This window comes from Gossypium hirsutum, chromosome D02 (assembly GCF_007990345.1).
Source record: "Gossypium hirsutum isolate 1008001.06 chromosome D02, Gossypium_hirsutum_v2.1, whole genome shotgun sequence".
NCBI lineage: Eukaryota > Viridiplantae > Streptophyta > Magnoliopsida > Malvales > Malvaceae > Gossypium > Gossypium hirsutum.
In genome coordinates this window covers 442,135-460,583 of record NC_053438.1, presented here as the reverse complement: position 1 = coordinate 460,583, position 18,449 = coordinate 442,135, and the positions used below count along the sequence as shown (strand labels likewise).

Genomic DNA, 18,449 nt, shown 5'->3' with positions numbered 1-18,449 from the left:
GAATAAATGCATTAAATGTAGGGGAATTAGAATTTCTGACATTTACTAAGAAAATCACAGACAAAAGCATATATCATAAGCATAGTTACAATAATTGGCATTATCCGTAAATTTCTATGAAACTTTTGTCCCATTTCACAACACATTCCCATTCATTAAATAAAAGTAGAATAAGCCGGCTCTATTTTTGACAATTTTTAGTAATTAAAATAAAGCGTTTGCAATTACCTTTTTGCCCTCTAAACTAATATGAACAAAAAAAAGAATCTGAATTTGATTATTTATTATTGAGTTGAATTTTAGATGCTCGAGTTATAAAATCATATGTTTAAATTCGGTTCGTGTTTTACTCTATGTAAATTATGTTGAAGTTATATCTTTATTTTGGCTTAAATCTTATTCTATCAAACTATGTTTGATTTCTGTTTTGTAAGGATTAACTCTACTTAGAATGATTAAAAAATATTCATTGGTGGATATCGAGACTAAATTTTGGGGTCTTGTAATTTTTTTAAAAAAATTCTTAGAAGTTTAATAAGAATTTTATTTAAAATAATTAGGGGTCTAATTAAAATTTTTAATTTTTTTGAAATTAATGAGAACTTTTGTGAGATTAATTTTTTTTTAAATTTAATAATTTAGGAAATTATATGCAAGAAATTAAAAAAATTGTAGTTCAAAATAGACTAGTTTCTCAATAATCATAAAATACAAAAATAAAACTTGTTGATACGTTAACGATAGTCATCCAAGAAAGAAGAAGAATCCTGATGCAGGAGAAGGAATGAAGAAGATAATCAAGATGGGGTCTTTTTCCGTCCCCCTCCTCAAATGGAGTGTTTGAGACTATTTAAATTAGATATTTTGAATGGAATTCCAAGTCGAATAATTATATATTTTATTATAATTGTATAACAAAACAAAACATTGAATTGAAACATTTATTATTAAAACTTTAAATGGAATTTTTCCGTTTAAATGATAAGGGTAAAGTAGTACTTACAATAACTTGAAGATAAGGGTGACATTCTTTTTCCTATACCAATAAATACTTTTACAATATGATGGTTGACTAAAATAATTTCTAGTCCACAGCCTCATTTTGAAATTCTCCCTAAATAGAAACGAATTTCCCGTAGAAAAATGAAAATTTCTTGCTTTAAAGCCTCTTTATAAAAAGGAAAGCTGAGGAAAGAATTTTCCTTTTATAATTTTCTCTTAGGGGTTTGGTTTTTTTTGTTTTTTATTTTTCCTAGGATCCAAACAGAAGATAAGGAAAAAAGGTGGTGGGTTTTTGCAGAGAAAAAAAAAACTTGAAATTATCATCTTCATCGTCGTCGTTTGTTCCTCAGGTGGAATTTTCTCGGGAAACAAGCAGAAAATTGCTGTAAAGAAAAGGAAAAGAACAGAAGAGAAGAACAAAAAAAGAAAACATGATGATGATGTCATCAGCTTCATCATCAGCAGCGACAGTAGCTGTAGATAAGGCAACGAGCGATCTTCTAATGGGTCCTGATTGGACTATGAATATCGATATTTGCGATTCTGTTAATTCTAATCATTGGTAAAAAAAAATTTAATCTTTGTTCTTCTTAATTTTGTTAATTTCTTTTGTAAAGGAGCTGACTTTGATTTTTTTTTAAAAATTTTCTTAGGTTTTACGTGCATGTTTTTATGTTGGTATTTATTTTAATCTAATTTTTTCTATGTTGTAGAATATTTTTCATTAATTTTCTCATCAGGTTTGAGTATTTAATATGGTATTGAACTATGGATTTTTTTATGTTTCTTTTTGTGGATGAAATTGATTGATTGAAAAAAATATGATTCTTGTACAAGGATTTAATTAAATTACTTTTTTAGGTTGAATTATATGAAGATAATTGAATTAAAAAGGTGATATAATTTTTCAACCATCACTTTAAAGTATTTATGAAGATAGGCAATAAATAAAGAGACTTTCTAATGAAAAGAAACATTATTTTGGTTATAGTTTCTTTATAATTTCTCTGTTAATTCGATTTCGATGGCTTGATTTAGTAGTTTTTTTGGGGGGGTTTATCAATTAATGTTTCGGAAATTAATGTAAAATTTAGCTAGGAGCTCGATTTACTACTTTTCTGGGGTTTGATCGACTAATGTTCTGTAATTAATGGAATATTTAGCTACGAGCTCGATTTACTACTTTTTTTCGGGGTTTTGTCGATTAATGTTTTGTAAATTAATGTAAGATTTAGCTAGTTTTACTGATTAGGCTGAACTTCGTATGTTGATATTTTAGGCCAGCAAAGGATGTTGTAAAAGCTGTGAAGAGAAGGTTGCAGCACAAGAGTTCTAAAGTTCAATTACTAGCTTTGACGGTAAATTTTAGTCGGAAAAACAATTTCTTGAATTCCAGGCTTCGTTATTTAGGGATTTTGTGTGTTGTTGTGTTTGCGGATTAACCGAGTTTTGTTTTCCCCTTTTGTAGCTTTTGGAAACAATGGTGAAGAATTGTGGTGATTATGTTCATTTTCAGATTGCTGAGAGGAATATATTGGGGGAGATGGTTAAAATAGTGAAGAAGAAGGTAATTCTTCGAGTTTTTACCAATTTGATTATTACACGAATTGTTGGTCATATTCATTTGTTTTGGACCATGCTTACTTTATTGCCTTTCCAAAATGGATTTTTTGTCGCCTTGCCCCCGAATAAGCATATTAATTCAACGGTCTTTAGAATGAATTGAACTAGCTTGGGGCCATTAGGTTTCAAGGGATTGTTGCTAGCTAAATGGAGTAAAAGCTTACAATAAATGCAAGAAACACTGCCAATGTTGTTGCGAGACGATTTGTATATATGGTATGAATATGTTGGAGGAAAACAAAAGCTGTTGCATAAATCCCATGAAAGAACACGATCCTGCTTGGTACGAATGACTGATGTTAGTGATACTATACCTATGTAATACAGATTAGTGGCCATATACACGTTATTGAAATTTAAGTTAGGTTCACTATTAACCGGGAGGACATGAGTTGTTCTAGAAAGACGGGATGATAGTTGCTGAAAATCATTGAACTAGTCATGAATGTTAATGTTAGTGGTTGTCTGGTACTTTTTTACATGGTCATTGGTCGTCCTGAAACGTGGCGTGTTTTGACTTCAATGCATGGATTCAGCATCTGGTTTCTATCTATTTTGATCTTGTTCTCATGTTATTTTGCCAGCATATGACACTGTTTATTAGCATCTCAAGTCTATCTGTCAGTTTTAACGAGCCTGGCTTCGTGAATACTGCAGGCGGATATGCTAGTGAGGGATAAAATTTTGGCTTTGTTGGACTCTTGGCAAGAGGCATTTGGCGGTCCGGGGGGTAAACATCCACAGTACTACTGGGCATATGATGAGCTAAGGGTAAGCCTAGCACCCTTAAATAACATGTGGTAGTGGACTGGCATCAAGGATATGATATCCGAGGATGTCCACTTCTAAGATCAACTAACTCTCGTTGTCTTTAACTATAGTGATTCTAAAATTTTGTAAATGTATAAATGACAGCGTTCGGGAGTAGAATTTCCCAAGCGTTCATCAAATACAGCTCCTATCTTTACACCACCAGCTACACATCCAACCTTGAATCCCGGTTATGGAATGCCAAGCAATTCTTCTAGAAGGCTTGATGAAACAATGGCTACTGAGATCGAAAGTTTAAGGTCTAAAAAATGACTTTTTAAGTTTTGTTTATTAAGTTTCTTTGTTTATTTACAGGTGTTTTTGTGTCTCACTCCTTTTTCGGATTGATAATCTTAGTTTGTCTAGCTTAGACTCAATGAAGGATGTTGTGGAGCTCTTAAGTGACATGCTACAAGCTGTAAACCCGAGTCATAGTGCGGTATGAACGATAATAATGAAACCTTTTCTTTTAAATTGTCGGTGGAATGTTTAACTGTGATTTTTGGTTCGTATTAACAGGCAGTGAAAGATGAAGTGATAGTTGATCTCGTTAATCGATGTCGTTCCAACCAAAAAAAGCTGATGCAGATGCTTACAACTACCGTGTTAGTCTGTCTCTGAATTTTGTTTTTCTATAATGACTTGGAACTTATCGTTGAAACGGTTTTGTAAAAATGTCGAAGTTCTTTCTTTTATACGTGGCCTATGTGCAGATGTCAAAAGTTTTGCTTCTTTTTCTTTTTATTGGCTGTGGCAGGGACGAGGAACTTTTAGCTCGAGGTCTTGAACTAAATGATGGCCTGCAAAGCTTACTTGCGAAACACGATGCTATAGCTTTAGGTTCCCCCTTGCCAGTTGAAGCTACTGCTGTAAGCCCGATGCATAATGAAGCAAGTTCCTCCAACAAATCAAGTGAAGCGAAGAGCCCAGCACCTAATATAAGTCCACCCACACCGGTTGCCACTGTGACAAAAAGCCATATCGATGAAGAGGAAGAAGAGGAAGACGACTTCGCACAGCTAGCTAGAAGGTTTCATATGCTAACCTCTACTTCACCTTATTTCACCTGTTGCAGTCCTACAAATGACTAATTTTATGTTGTGTATATGGCTTGTCGTTAGGAAAATTCCTTTGCTAGTTTGGTAAGTACCATTAAGGCCCTTGTAATAGGAGTCGGATTGCATTTTGCTTCTTTTACTCAAAAAATGGGCAAATTAGTCTTTGTATTTTAGATTAAAGAGTTGGTCTTTTTTATTAAAAATTCATCCAATTTTACTAAAAACTGATGTGGTTGACAAAATAACCAGATTACAAGGACCAGTTTTTAACAATAAAATGGATGAAATTTTTTAATAAAAGAACCAGTTTGCTCTTTGATCCAGCGTATACAGATTAATTTGCCCCTTTTTTTAATAGAGGGGCAAAATGGAATTCGACTCACAGTTCAAGGGCCTCCATGGTGCTTTTACCTTGCTTGTCTATAATCAAACCTTGTGTAAATATGATAGGTTTAGCTCAGTTCTTGACTGGTTCACCTTTTGTTCCGAGTGCAGGCATTCCAGAGCACAGTTCACATCTCCTCAGAACGCTTCTCCTGGAACAAGTGAAGCTACTGCGCCAGTCAGTAATGCCAATGTGACGACATGGTATACACCAACTGCCTCAACCTCTATTCCGAGCAATGCTTTAGCTTTGCCTGATCCACCTGCACCAGTTAAAACTTCGAAAGAACAGGACTTGATTGATCTTTTAAGCCTTACCTTGTCCACAACAACGGCTTCCTCTCCGCATGCCCCTCCCACACCACCATCTGCATCTCAACATCAGGTACCTGTTCCTCCTAGCAGCCAAGGATATCCTTATGCTTCCCAAACATACCCTGCAAGTCAGGCGCAGCTGCCGTATAATAGTTATGTGGTTCCTTGGGCTCAACCTCAAAAACCGTCTCAGCCCCAAGTCCAGCCACAACCAACCCAGTTCCAAACTGAACCGCAAGCTCAAAATCAGTTGAATTCACCATCTCAGGCTCAACATCAGTTCCAAGCACGATCCCAGCCTCATCAGTTAAATACACAGTCTCAAATCCGACTCCAACCCCAATCACCATCCCAGTCCCAGTCACCGCACCAGTCATTCGGACAACCTCAATACCAACCATATTTCCGGCCTCAATACACATCCGCATATCCCCCTCCACCATGGGCTGCAACTCCCGGTTATTTCAACAGCCAAAACCACCGCTCTTCTACAAATAACATGATCTCCACTCCCCAAGTGAACACCACTGCATCAAATTCCATTACAGGGCCCAGACCCTTGCAGCATAATCGCTCATTCCCCATAAGAGGAACCAACGGCGGAGCACCAATGAACGGAGGTGATTCTTGGACGATTACCGGTCCTAGGAACCCTGCTCCCACATCAGGACAAAAGCCTTTTATCCCATCATACCTATTGTTCGAAGATCTGAACGTGCTCGGAAATGGCGACGGAAGGCGTAGTAGTACATCACCAAACTTGTCGGGTAGTAATACACAAAGTATGGTTGGTGGAAGGAAGTAAGAAAAGAGTGTTGTAGTTTTAAGGTTTATGCAAAAGGATATATATGTCCATTGTGAATCTTTGGTGTAAATCAAAGTATCTAAGACATGGATTTGTTTTTCTTTTTAGATTGATTTGCTGTGGAATTTGTCTTTTTAGATTTGATTTGTGATTCAATATTGTTGTTGTTATATTAGTATATAGTTTTTTGGTGCCTTTTAAATATGTTTATTTATAGCCTCTGCCATTACCATTGCCATTCTCACCTTCAAAATTAATAATTACAATGCAATAGTTTTGGTTCTTACTGAAATTACCATTTATGATTTGTGAATTATTGTATGAAGTTAGAACTGTAAATATTTTGCTAGGACTGTTGGGATTAGCAAATGATTTATATGCATTCAGAGTGGATGTTTAGTGGATTTAAATTTCAATTTTTTGCGCATCTGAATATTTTTTTATATTTAAAAGAAAAAATTCAAATGGATAATAGTATTTAATTTAATTTACAAATCTATAAAATGGAATTAAAATAATTTAAAAAATACAAATATTTGATCTCCTCTCAAAATAATCCAAAAAACACCCTAAATGTCCAATCCCATTTGTGGCAACAATTAATAGGAAGTTCTGCAAAATTACTGAAAAAAAATCCAAATTGATTGAACCGATTGAACTAGGTTCGATTTTATAAAATTTTTAAGAATTTATTTAATCAAAATCGGAACTTAATCGGTTTTACCATTGATCTGATTCCAAAAATATAGCTTTAGAGTGGCAACAACTTGGGGCTTGACCATAAACCAATCTGATTGCAATACGTAAAATTTATGACAATGGCAAATGTTGCAGCCTTTACAATTTCAACACATTGAAAACCATGAAATAATGGGAACCAAAAAAAAAAAAAACAAAGGAAAATATTTACAATGCATCATCACCTATATATATAACATATTATTTGCCAAAGCCACCCCCACAAACCCCCCGTATATGTTTATGCAAAGATAAACGTGTGACCGGAGGCTAATGAAATCAATATATATATCTCTGTTTATACCCCTGAATTTCCAATAACACCCATAGTGGAATTGTAAGCCTGGCAGCAGCATATCCCGAAACACTCGAACAATGATCCGAACTCGAATAAATTTTTGCAACTATTAACTTGGATCACTGACCTTCCATGAAATTTGTGCCTAAGACGGTTTCATTCACCATGATCTGCCTCCGGGTTTTGTGATACTGTGGAAGGATTTATACGTTTATCTTGTATGAGAGTTGTCATCAGCATAGATTGAAACGCAGGCATCGGCGGCACCGGCAGCGAGTAACACTTGGTAGGGATGGAAGGTAAGGCAACTTACGGAACCAATCTTCTGGGCCATGAAGGTATGTTGGTATCTAATGGTGCCGAGTTGTTCACCTTTTAGACTGAAAACTTTGATTAGCTGTTTTGCTGAACCACTGGCGATTATCGGGGCATGTCTATGAACAGCTAAAGCTGTAAGTGATCCTCGGTGAGCATCAATTGTAAGGTCTGTATCTCTTTGACTTCTAATATCGAGGAACTGAATATCACCAGCCTGGGATGCACTAACAATCTGAAAAATAACATGAAAGTTCATCAATGTTTTGTGTTTCCTAGATCAAAATCTCGAATGAGATGTTCAACAAGGAACAAGGATGTTGACAACATCGATGCACGTTTTTTTACCAGACATAAGAAATGTGAGTTGCCTTACCTTTCCTTGATCAAGTCCGGGTTGAAAGCCAATACCCACAACTCTTGCTACTTGTTGAGTATGCGGCCTGGTTGTGCGAACCAGCCTAAACATTAAAAGAACAAATGCGGGTCAGATAGATAAATACGGATAGCATGAGAGGTAAAAGTATCATGAGGATACCTATATTATGAGTCAAATTGCATTTTGCCCCCTTTACTAAAAAAATAGGAAAATTAATCCTTATATATTAAATCAAAGAGCAAACTAATAATTTCTGTTAGAATTTAATCCATTTCTACTGTTAACAATTGGCATTGTTGATAAAATAACCAGATAGTTACACGTGATATGCCATGTGTACCTCATTCTAACGTACACAAACCGAATTTTAACAGTAGAGATGGATGAAATTTTTAACAGAAGGACCAGTTTACTCATCTAACGTTCAATGACTAATTTGCCTATTTTTTAGTAAAGGCAAAATACAATCCAACTCTTAATATAAAAGCCTCCATGGTACTTTTACCCAACACGAGATAGCATTTTCTTCTGAAAATAAAGAGATGGGATTGAATAATAAATAGAGGTGTATGTTAAGCACTATAAAAACGTGGTCGAGTCCTCCAAAGAAAAGCTCAAATGACATCACAAACAGGCAAAAATTCCCAAAAAAAATTATTCTTTCATTATCTTGTCAACAAATAAAAAATTGATCAGAATGTTTACATGTCGGGTGTCCGGATGTCATATAGTCTAACAGAACCATCCACAAAACCAGCTGCAAATTGACCAGCATGGACTTGAGAAGAAGCCTGTTAATGTGAAGAAAATATGCAACACAAGATGAACTACCCAAAAAAAAACGATGACCAAAACAAATCTGATGACAAGATCAAATATAAGAGCTAAATCTTAAAACAAAATAGAACGAGAAGAATCACAAAGGCACTTCAATTTCTTCAACGAGAACTTTGTTTAACATTAGGTTCATTTAACTCAATATTTGGGAAAGCATCCAAACTAATAAAACTTAACAAACTTTCCAACATAGCATGTTCTCAATTAAAGCATACCCTCGTATATGCCAACTCAATAGTCATATGCCATAATTTTCCTTTTTTCTTATAAGGAATGGTAAAAGTACCAAGGAAGCCCCTATACTAGGAGTTAGATTGCATTTTGTCCCCTTCACTCAAAAAATGAGCAAATTACTCCCTATACGTTAAATCAAAAATGAAATTGGTCATTTCTGTTAAAATTTTCATCCATTTCTACTATTAAAAACTGGTGTAACTGACGAAATAACCAGATAGTTACATGTAGCGTGCCATGTATACCTCATGCTGATGTATAGGGACCAATTTTTAATAGCAAAAATGGATGGAATTTTTAACAGATGGACCAATTTGCTATTTGATCTAATGTACAAGGACTAATTTGTCCGATTGAATAGAGAGGACAAAATGCAATCTGATTCCTAGTACAAGAGCCTCCATGGTACTTCTACCTATAAGGCACCTGTTGCAACCAACATGTATATAACCGTGCTCAATCCAATCATTTAACATAAATTAATATATGCGAAAGAGATTGAAGACTCACCAATGCCGAGACACTACAATCCGAGGATGATGGTATTGAATTAACAAGTTGCTCCTTATCCAAGTCCCAAAGCATGATGGATGATATCTCTCCAGATGCATACTAGTAGCATAACATCAGAGCAATGAAGAAAACTATATTAGGCATCAAATTGTAAGTGGCAATAATGTCCTAGAGATAAAACCGTCTAGAAGAAATACATACGAGATATCCAGACTGCTGTTGCCAGTCCACAACAGCATTCAAACTCCGCATGCCAGGTTTGTGACCTTGGATAGAAGAAAATGCGGTAACGTGTTTTTGTTTCCCCCTCAGTGTATAATCTTTCCAAATCCGTATATTTCCATCACCTGTACAAGATCAGCCCCGAGCTAATTTTAGAAAAAAGAAAACCTCGCAAAAACACTGGGAGAAAGAAGTGGTAAAGAATATTACTTGAAGCAACAAGCAACAAGCTGTCATCAAGCTCATTCAAAAGACAAAGTTTAGATATTCCCTTTTCCGGAAAATCATGATTATCAAAACCATTGAGGAGGGTGGCTTCCTCATAATTCCATACCCTGAAAAAACAATCCAAAAAATTAATATGGCCGAGAAGTTCCAAACTCGTTTAAGTCTTAACTCATTTCAGATCTTCTAGGAAACACAAAGTATAGAACTTCTTAAGAGTTTATATCAGATGCACGCCCAGTGAATGCCAATCAGAACTTGCCACCTTGTTGATCTTTTCTAGAACCTATATCAAATTGATGCATTTATGGTGTACAACTTAATATCTGGATCAATTACCACACACCATAACCGGTCAACGCAAGCAAATTATCAAGGCACATTATTGTAACCCGTAACCACAGGTTTAAGACGAGTAAAAATAATCCACTCACTATGGCATGTTAACTCAAATCATGTAACATTGGAATTAACTTGCTTTAGGAATCCATAAAAACATAAATCACATACCTGATCCGTTCATTCTCATCTGCCGCAATCACAATAGGAGAGAAAGGTTGCAGCAAGGCAGTTCTTGTACCTGTCTCGAATCTTGTATCCCAGCTAGCAATTTGACTATTATTGTTAAGTTTGCTAACAGCTAGCACAGGAAATCAGAAACCTATTAGTTCCAAAGTAAAAAATTGGCATTTGAATAGAATGAAAAGAACAAAAATACAAGTCAAAAGGAATACATGAGTGCTGGCACTTAGCAATATGCTCCAGTGCAAATCTCTCCTGCTCTTCTCTTTTGGCCAATAGTTCTTCACTGTCATCTGATGCAGTAAGCAGAGACTTGCAGAAGTGGCCACAACTAAAATTATATATTGTTGACTGAGGAAGTAAACTGCGCTCTGATCCAGAAGCAGAGCCTAGAAGTGGGTCAGCCAATCCTGAGTCCGGAGAATTCATCAGGTGAGGCCTGAAGTCTAAAGAGCAAACCCTACGAATTCCTGCCAAGTAATTTTGTCGAGGAGGGCTAACAGGAGGAGTTCTAAATGTTAAAGCCATATGACCTGTCAATATCATCTCCCAATTAAATCCTGTAACTTTAATATCTAACCAGAATAAAATATAGCATCATAGCAAGCAGATATCAGGGAACAAACGAAGAACAAAAGAGTTACCTCCATTAATGTCCAACCAGGAAGAAGAACGAGCTAATCCAGAAATACTAGGGGTTGATGAGGAATTTGCAGGATCACTAGGCCAGGCACTATTACCAGCAGGCTTCACAGATTTTGTTACTTGTTCAATTCCAATAATGGAAAGAACCCGCCGTCCTAGACTTGCTACACGTGGAGATGGATCCCTAGCTAAAGTAAACATGGCCAGTACACACTGTGAATACATTGCATTGTCCAAAGGTTTTGGCCTTGAATGATTAACTTCCCCATTACTGACACCATCATTCAGTATTCCAGAATCAGAAAGTTGAGATGAATCATCGGATAATGGAGATCCATGCATGATTCCAGCAGTAGCAAGAGGACTGCTGGTGGATACCCTTCCATCCCGAACCATGGCTGTTAAAGGACCAATCTGAGAAGAAACTATATTTCCACTTCCTGTGCCCTTTATATTAGCCAGTGAAGGCAATGAATTCAACAGGGAATTAGGCTGAGGTTTCCAATATGCAGCAGCAATTGACTTGAGGTGCTGCTTATGTCCAAAGGCAAAGTGTGCCAGAGCTGCACAGACAAACAAAGCATCAAAACTGATCCACCAACATAGTTCAGGGACAGAGTGAATCTGTACAACACCCGCTCACAACCACCAATCAGGAAAGAAAGCAATTTGAAGACAAGGAATCATGTTTGCACAAAACATGCAAATAGTAGGTTCTAATGATGATTTCAGAGGCTGAGAAAAATATGCATAAAAAAGAAGAGTATTCTAGGATCATAATTGCAAGTTGCTCTAATGATTTACGTCACACCATAGAACAGAAATGTTATATATAGAAACAATCATCTTAAGAATTCTAAGAAGCTAACGCCTCACAGTGACCTAGATTTTGGAATATATTACAGGTAAAATCATCAGCCAATTACAAAAGCAATAGAAACTTTTCAAGGTGTTTCAAAGTGCCATGTTTGTGTCATGTTCATTCAACCCTGTCACGTTAATGTTAATAATTGGGAAGAGAACTCTGAAGAAAACTGTTAAGCAATTACCAATCCTGACATATGAAATATGAATGAACATAACCACCACATACCTACAGCAACTTCTGCGCGGACAAGAGGGCTTCCATCAGAAACAACATTCAAAAGGCTTTTAATTATAATCATCTCAGCTCTATTCTTTTCAACATCATCACATTCTTCATCCCCTCCAATACCATCTCTAAACGAGTCAAACCCAACATCAAGCAAGGTAGCTAATGCATAAACTGCTGAAGCTCTAACCTGAAATAAAACAGCTTCTATAATTTTGCAAATGTCTATATTTAGAAAACCGAAAACTATCCATTTATAAGGAAAAAAATAAAATAAGAGAGAAGATATACCTCTGGCTGAGGCTCAGAGTGTAGAGGAGCACATATTGCAGGCACATCTGCCTGCAGACCTATTGTCTGAGCCTCAGTAAAATCCTCCCACAGCTTTCCAAGACAAAGGCAAAGCCACTGAAGCAATAAGGGTTCAGTTTGGGCCTCATTTTGCGTGAAACCATGAAGCTGCTTCAAGCACACCTGGATTAACCCTGCTTCAATACAGGCTTCCTGGCCACGTCTATGACCATCCACAATGACAGCCAGAACAAATGCAGCCATTGCACGCTGTTCAGGATATGCCTCTGCACTATTAAGAAACCTAATGAAATAAACATGACCACCATCCTTTACAAGATCAACCTGACATGACTGCAAACAAGGAAGACAGAATTTCAAAATTACTATTGTAGTAGGTAAAAGGAATATGATAGTGCTGCAATAAAGCATCAAGTAGAATAAGAGAAGCAGAATCAATTCCTAAGTGTAAATAAACAAAAACAGCAAACTATCAATAGATAATTATTCAGGTACCAAGAAGAAGTGAAACCACAGAAGTTTGACTGCTACAACAACATAAGAGCACTTAACAACTCCTTAAATGCTAGAATGAAAGGTAGGCATGGACATGCTACAGCAAGTTATCACAGTACATTAGTAACATTGTATGCATAAAGAGCTACATTAACATATGCAAACAAATATTCATGCCAAACTTATGAAGCATCAGCTAAAACACCTTATCAAGTGCCAAAATTTTTGTCCAAATGAAGACAAGGATTTGACGCAGTTCTGGAGTGGTTGTTTGCAACAGCTTCAGAACATAAGGAAATATTCCAACAGAAAGGGCCTAAAAACAGAATCCACCCTGTAAGTAAACAACAGCATGAAACACAATGAAATGCAAATACTGAAGAGTACACCCCTAAAGAACTACCAGATCTACAGCCCATGGTCCCATATCAAGGAATCTTCCAAGAAGAACTAGAGCACGGAATCGATGACATTGACTAAGCAAAACCTGAAACATCAATAGTGAGCTGGTCAGATATTACATTTAAATTTTTTGTATAACTAAGCCACAGTAAATATGAACCGTTTGGACGTCACTGTTAGTGGCCCTAAAAAGCAGGCAGACCTATAATGGATGTACTTCAACATAGACTACTCTTCATGAGAACAAATCAGCTCAAATTCATAGTAAATGGGATTTCAATCCAAAAATCAAGTGGTTAGGAACTACGGCAATAGACATCCGTTATCCTGAAGGACCAGTTCCCCACCTTACAATAAAAAATAACTTAGGTCACTGAGGACTCGATATAGAGTAAAATTGTTTAACATAAATCAGACCAATATGAAATCACCATAAAGAAGGGCAACCAAACAATGGCCGACACTGCTAGAATGACAAGGAAAGATTACAGCACCTGAAGCACAATAGGCAATTGCTCTGGTGGCTTTTTATGCTCAGATCCATGGTCAAGCCATACCTCAAAGGCTATCAGCTGTTCAGTGAAAAATGAACTTGGCTGAAACAAAACAAAAGTACACTCAGGTATGAGGGAACATGATGAGCAGCAAATAGGCACCCTCTCATTCTGCTACTCAATTCTTGTCTGGATCCAATACACGTCAGCGATATTCAGGATAACAAATCAATATTAGCAAAGGAATTGGAAGAAAACCACACCTGGAACTCTGCATTAGGATCCTCAACCAATGACGGAAGCTGAGAAAGGCAAATTTCAGCAGCCATGTCCCATGCATCCCTGGAATGTACCGAAGAAAATTTTAAATAAACAACTGAGAAACAAGTTGTAAAGTAAGCCAATATCCCTTGTAGTACCACATATGGTGCTGATGGGTTGGTGGCAACATTGGGTAAGAAATTGGAGAACAATTTGCAGAGCGCATAATCCTCTCGGCAAGCAAAAAATTTCTGAACAAACTGGCAACTAGTAAATCCTGTCTAAACAACCTTCGGAAAAGGTCTGCATCACAAAAGGAAGAGTTGATTAAATAGATTAGAATACAGGAACCGCTTAAATAAAAGAAGGCACACAACTGATCAATACACTGAAAGAACTACCATGAGGAAGAACATTCCAAGCAATTGTGTCTGTCACTGCAGTAAATATCCAATTCAATTCCCCTAGAAGTGTTTTACGGTCATTTTGACGGCCAGGAATTTTATCAATAAGTGAAGAATCAAGAGACTCATGAAGCAATGAACGTGTACAAAACCTGGAAGAGATAACAACCATCAGAACATTAATAAGCTCATTTTACACAAAATAATTAAATAAATTAAAATCAGATGAGCAAATTATTAAAACTGCTCAATAAGGTGAATACCATGTTTAAAAATCCAGAAACAATGAAAAGTAAACAGAAAAACTTAGTAAAAGTTAATTCAAGATGCAAATACAAAGGAGATAATATTTAGCTTGGCAAATAGGCAAATACTATTTGAGTATTAAATGTAGCACTAAGTCCTAATCAAGCATATCAAATGAGAACTTTTACCATCTCAATGCCATTTTGATAGGTGTAGTAAGACAAGAAGTAAACACATCAGCAGGAAATTCAGCACTTTGAGGAAGAGTCTCATGTGCTTCACATGCAGCCAGAAGAATGCAGTCTCTTGAAGATCCAGGGTAGTTAGAAGTGCCACAGTCAAGAAGCTATCAATCAAATTCAAATAAAGAAAAAAAAGAAAATCAAATAAGGCTAGAGAAGGAAGACAATGATGTCTATTTGAATAGCGCCAGCCAGAAAATATACTAGTGACAAATTGAGGATAGAACGCAAGCAAGTACCTCAATGAAGGCATTAACAACCATTCCTGCAGCAGAGCAATCAAAAACATATATAGAGGGTGTTTTTAACCAAGAATCAAGATCGCTGATAGGCAAGGGAATATACTGTGTATAACTCTGCACAGGAAATGTTCAGGCTTAGCAAGGAGAAAAATTGCCAAATAGAGCAAAAGAAAAGCAACAAGAATTGAATCCTAACAGTTAAACAAGTGGACACCTTATTAAACAGCCAGATTTCACCATTTGCAGTTGGCTTTGGAACACCATGTCCATTGTAATGAAATAAAACTCTCTCTGACTTGGCATATCTGCGACATGTATTACAAAGTTTCTTCACTTCATCCACTGTAGGATCAAGTTCAACCTTACTGCGAGCCTGGCCATGTTTAATAGAAAGAATTAGATTCTAAACTTGATGGAATAGCCTGTAATGAAACATGGTATAAGATGGTGTTCAAACCTTGGGCTGCCACCTCTCATATTGATCTCTCAAGTTTTTCCCAATAGTTTCCAGTGCTTTTTGTGGTGCCATAGAAAAAGGGTCTGCAACAATGAAACAAAGAAAAAGTGGAACATACTAATATCAATGAAGAACATTAGATAAGCATTCCTGAGACTGCATGCAAATACTATGTTGGTGCAGCAATAACCCTACAAAAAGTGACACTTCCTTAACCACCGAACTTGATAATTGTTTCAATTTTCTATCCAAGTTTCCGTTGGCCGTTTGCCACAGCTTCAAACACCATAAACAGTAAAACAATACTTCAAAGGTACTTCGAAGCTCCAAAATTTACCTTCCTCTTTGAAAAAGTTCAATATGTTAAAAGTTCCAAACTACTTATAGTTACAAAATATTCCCTTTTTTACCCTAACATAAAAGGAGATACTTGTTTCCCAACTGATAAAAAGAAATATAGAGAAGAGCTCAGTTTGAAGTATGATCATAATTAGCACTCTTGGACAGGATTTATAGTAATTCTCAACATTCCAATGCAAATATAAAGACAACTAAGGAGCAGATACAGTTTAGAGCCAAGGGCAAACAATATCCAAACTTAAAAATTCATACATGCTCAACGAATCAACTAGCATTTAGTTCGGTCACATATTAAAATAACACGAAACTTATTAAAGATTTCATGAGGAATAATCATGACCATTAAAGCTTCAATAACCTAATATAGCAAAAATGCAAAAATAAGAGAGAATTGACTCAAAAAACATACCAGTCCAGCATTCCATTCTTGCGCAAGGAGATATTTTTATTACATCAGGTGGATCAACACTGATATTTAAACATAAAACTAGGGCCACACATCCTGTCTTCATCTGCATATGAGGTCGTAAGTCAAGTGAATATGGTCAAGCACACCATATCAAGACAAATTAAAGGGAAAAATATTTCTTCGGGGATGGTTTCTAATATTTATCAAGAAGAAACATACTATTATCTAAGAATCAAATTCAGTTCCAAGAAAGAAAATATTACTTAAATGTATTGCAAAGAAACCCGAGCAAAGAGGCTGCTCAAAGATAAAAACAATCTTTTTAATGCACACTTTAGGAAGTAGAATGCAAACAAATTTGGTATAGTATAACTCTATTTCAAATTATTTGTATTCTGCATGTTTAGGCTTTATAAATCTCTTTAAGCAGACATAACAATCTTCCACAATATTCTCTACTTATTTTGCTTTTAGATTCAAAATTCATGTCAAAACCTAAAAGGTAAAAATAGAATACATTTCACCATGGCATGTTCAAAACACTAAGCTACAGGAGAAGGTATGGGAATTGTTACTTTACTACAGATGAAATTAAAAAGAATTAAAAGAATGAGTTTCTACTGTGAAGGCTCTAGTGTGCAAATACATAAACAACCAACCATTCGAAATATATTTCTTATTCAGTAGTTCATCAAAAGGCAAATGACATACTGGGGTGATAAAAACAACGGCAGATTACTTAATGTACAAAGTATTGAACTCTTCCAGACTCTAATGCTTTGATCCGGAGGAGTACAATGTCTTCATGTCTTCCATTGCTAGGTGACCACATCAAATTCAAGGATTTCAAACTTAATTGACAGTACTAATTCCATAATGTTATGCTAGCACATCTAAGAATCCCCCTCCCTTCTATCCAATGTACTAAAGCCCTATTAAAATTTTAGTTTTAGACCCAAAATGGCATAGATATGAACCAATTTCAGCAACATTTCTAATAACCTCTAAACGAAGTCAAATTTTCTTACTTCCGAATATCAATAGGAAATTCTAATTATTTGCACAATCTCATCTTTTCCTACTGCAGTGTAAATAATTTCTTTTCTTAAACCCGTTATTAGATAAAATCAGTCAAACGAATGGTAAGCAAAAAAAGAAGAAACCAAGCTAGAAAGGAAAGGACTTACTCTGTCCTTGGGGCGCCATTTGGAAACAAGCCCACTATCAGAGGGTCCAGTTGGCGTGGAAGCTTCAAAGGCAGCATGCCGAAGCTCGCATAAAACAACAGTTTGCGGCAAGTAAGCCATGGTCGTAGGCACACTGGCCGTGGAAGTAACGGCATTGGCGTAACTGCTAGTTGATGCAGCATCTAAATCCCTCCTCTGAGACATCAAGTCAGAATAAGCAACATCGTCCTCATGGTAGCCGCCACTGCTGACGTTACCGTCGATGACATGATTCGATACCGCCAACGACAATTGAGAAAATCGTGACGTCATCAGATCGCCCAATGCCATTCAAATCCCGCGAAACCAAAAAAAAAAACAAATACAAATACAAAAACCCTCGGATTCAAAATTTTAATTAATAGAAACTAATCTCACCAAAACCTAGCCTTTTTTTTTTTTTTGCTCCAAACTGATCACCAAGAGAAACTGATACACATATATAGAGAGAGATGGGGAAGGAAAGAGATTTGATCAACGAAGCCGCTGAACCAGCGGCGCATTGAGATCCGCCAGAAGAAAGAGAGATACTCCAGCTCGGAAATTTGTAGAAGGAAACCGAGAAAGGGGAAAGTTGAAGGATTTGAAACCCTAGGTGACGGCGGCGGCGACGACGACGATGCTGGTGTGGTGGTGGAGCATAGACCAGTGACGGCACAATAAAAAAAATGATGTATTAAAATTAAATTTTAATTTTAATTTTTGAATAATAAAAATAAAAATGAAAGAGAGAAAGGGAGGGGAAGTGTCTCTTAAGTCTCAAAGCTGAAATAAGGTTTTTTTTTTTTAAATTTTGTTTTCTTTTTGTTGAAAAAAGTGTTATGCGTTTCCACTGTGTATTGTTTTTGCGCCTGCGTTTTGCTTTATATTTGTATATTCTC

The 18,449-nt window shown here is 36.2% G+C and overlaps 2 protein-coding genes across 4 annotated transcripts; one reads left to right on the top strand and one right to left on the bottom strand.

Annotated features, from left to right (window-relative positions):
- The first annotated feature begins 1,043 nt into the window (after positions 1-1,043).
- LOC107903521 (TOM1-like protein 6) lies at positions 1,044-6,153 on the top strand. The gene is made up of 9 exons (XM_016829594.2): positions 1,044-1,564; positions 2,282-2,360; positions 2,471-2,569; positions 3,283-3,396; positions 3,541-3,695; positions 3,793-3,874; positions 3,955-4,040; positions 4,193-4,465; positions 4,989-6,153. Exons 1-9 carry the CDS (start codon positions 1,434-1,436, stop codon positions 5,995-5,997), a joined length of 2,028 nt encoding a protein of 675 aa, XP_016685083.2. The 5' UTR covers positions 1,044-1,433; the 3' UTR covers positions 5,998-6,153.
- Positions 6,154-6,771: 618 nt separating this feature from the next.
- On the bottom strand, positions 6,772-18,404 carry LOC107903529 (regulatory-associated protein of TOR 1). 3 transcript variants are annotated; one of them, XM_041087917.1, is made up of 23 exons: positions 17,530-18,404; positions 16,343-16,445; positions 15,574-15,656; positions 15,331-15,489; positions 15,114-15,230; positions 14,821-14,978; positions 14,384-14,538; positions 14,141-14,285; positions 13,985-14,063; positions 13,722-13,823; positions 13,229-13,312; positions 13,031-13,141; positions 12,310-12,663; positions 12,019-12,208; positions 10,925-11,488; positions 10,493-10,813; positions 10,269-10,398; positions 9,744-9,868; positions 9,513-9,658; positions 9,309-9,410; positions 8,433-8,518; positions 7,725-7,809; positions 6,772-7,583 (listed from the first exon to the last, which is right to left on the bottom strand). In XM_041087917.1, exons 1-23 carry the CDS (start codon positions 17,857-17,859, stop codon positions 7,245-7,247), a joined length of 4,068 nt encoding a protein of 1,355 aa, XP_040943851.1. In that variant the 5' UTR covers positions 17,860-18,404; the 3' UTR covers positions 6,772-7,244. The 3 variants fall into 3 exon arrangements, with proteins under 3 accessions (XP_040943851.1, XP_040943852.1, XP_040943853.1); XM_041087918.1 differs by lacking the exon at positions 15,114-15,230 and having other exon boundaries at positions 17,530-18,398; XM_041087919.1 differs by lacking the exon at positions 8,433-8,518 and having other exon boundaries at positions 7,548-7,583; positions 17,530-18,398.
- Positions 18,405-18,449: the final 45 nt, after the last annotated feature.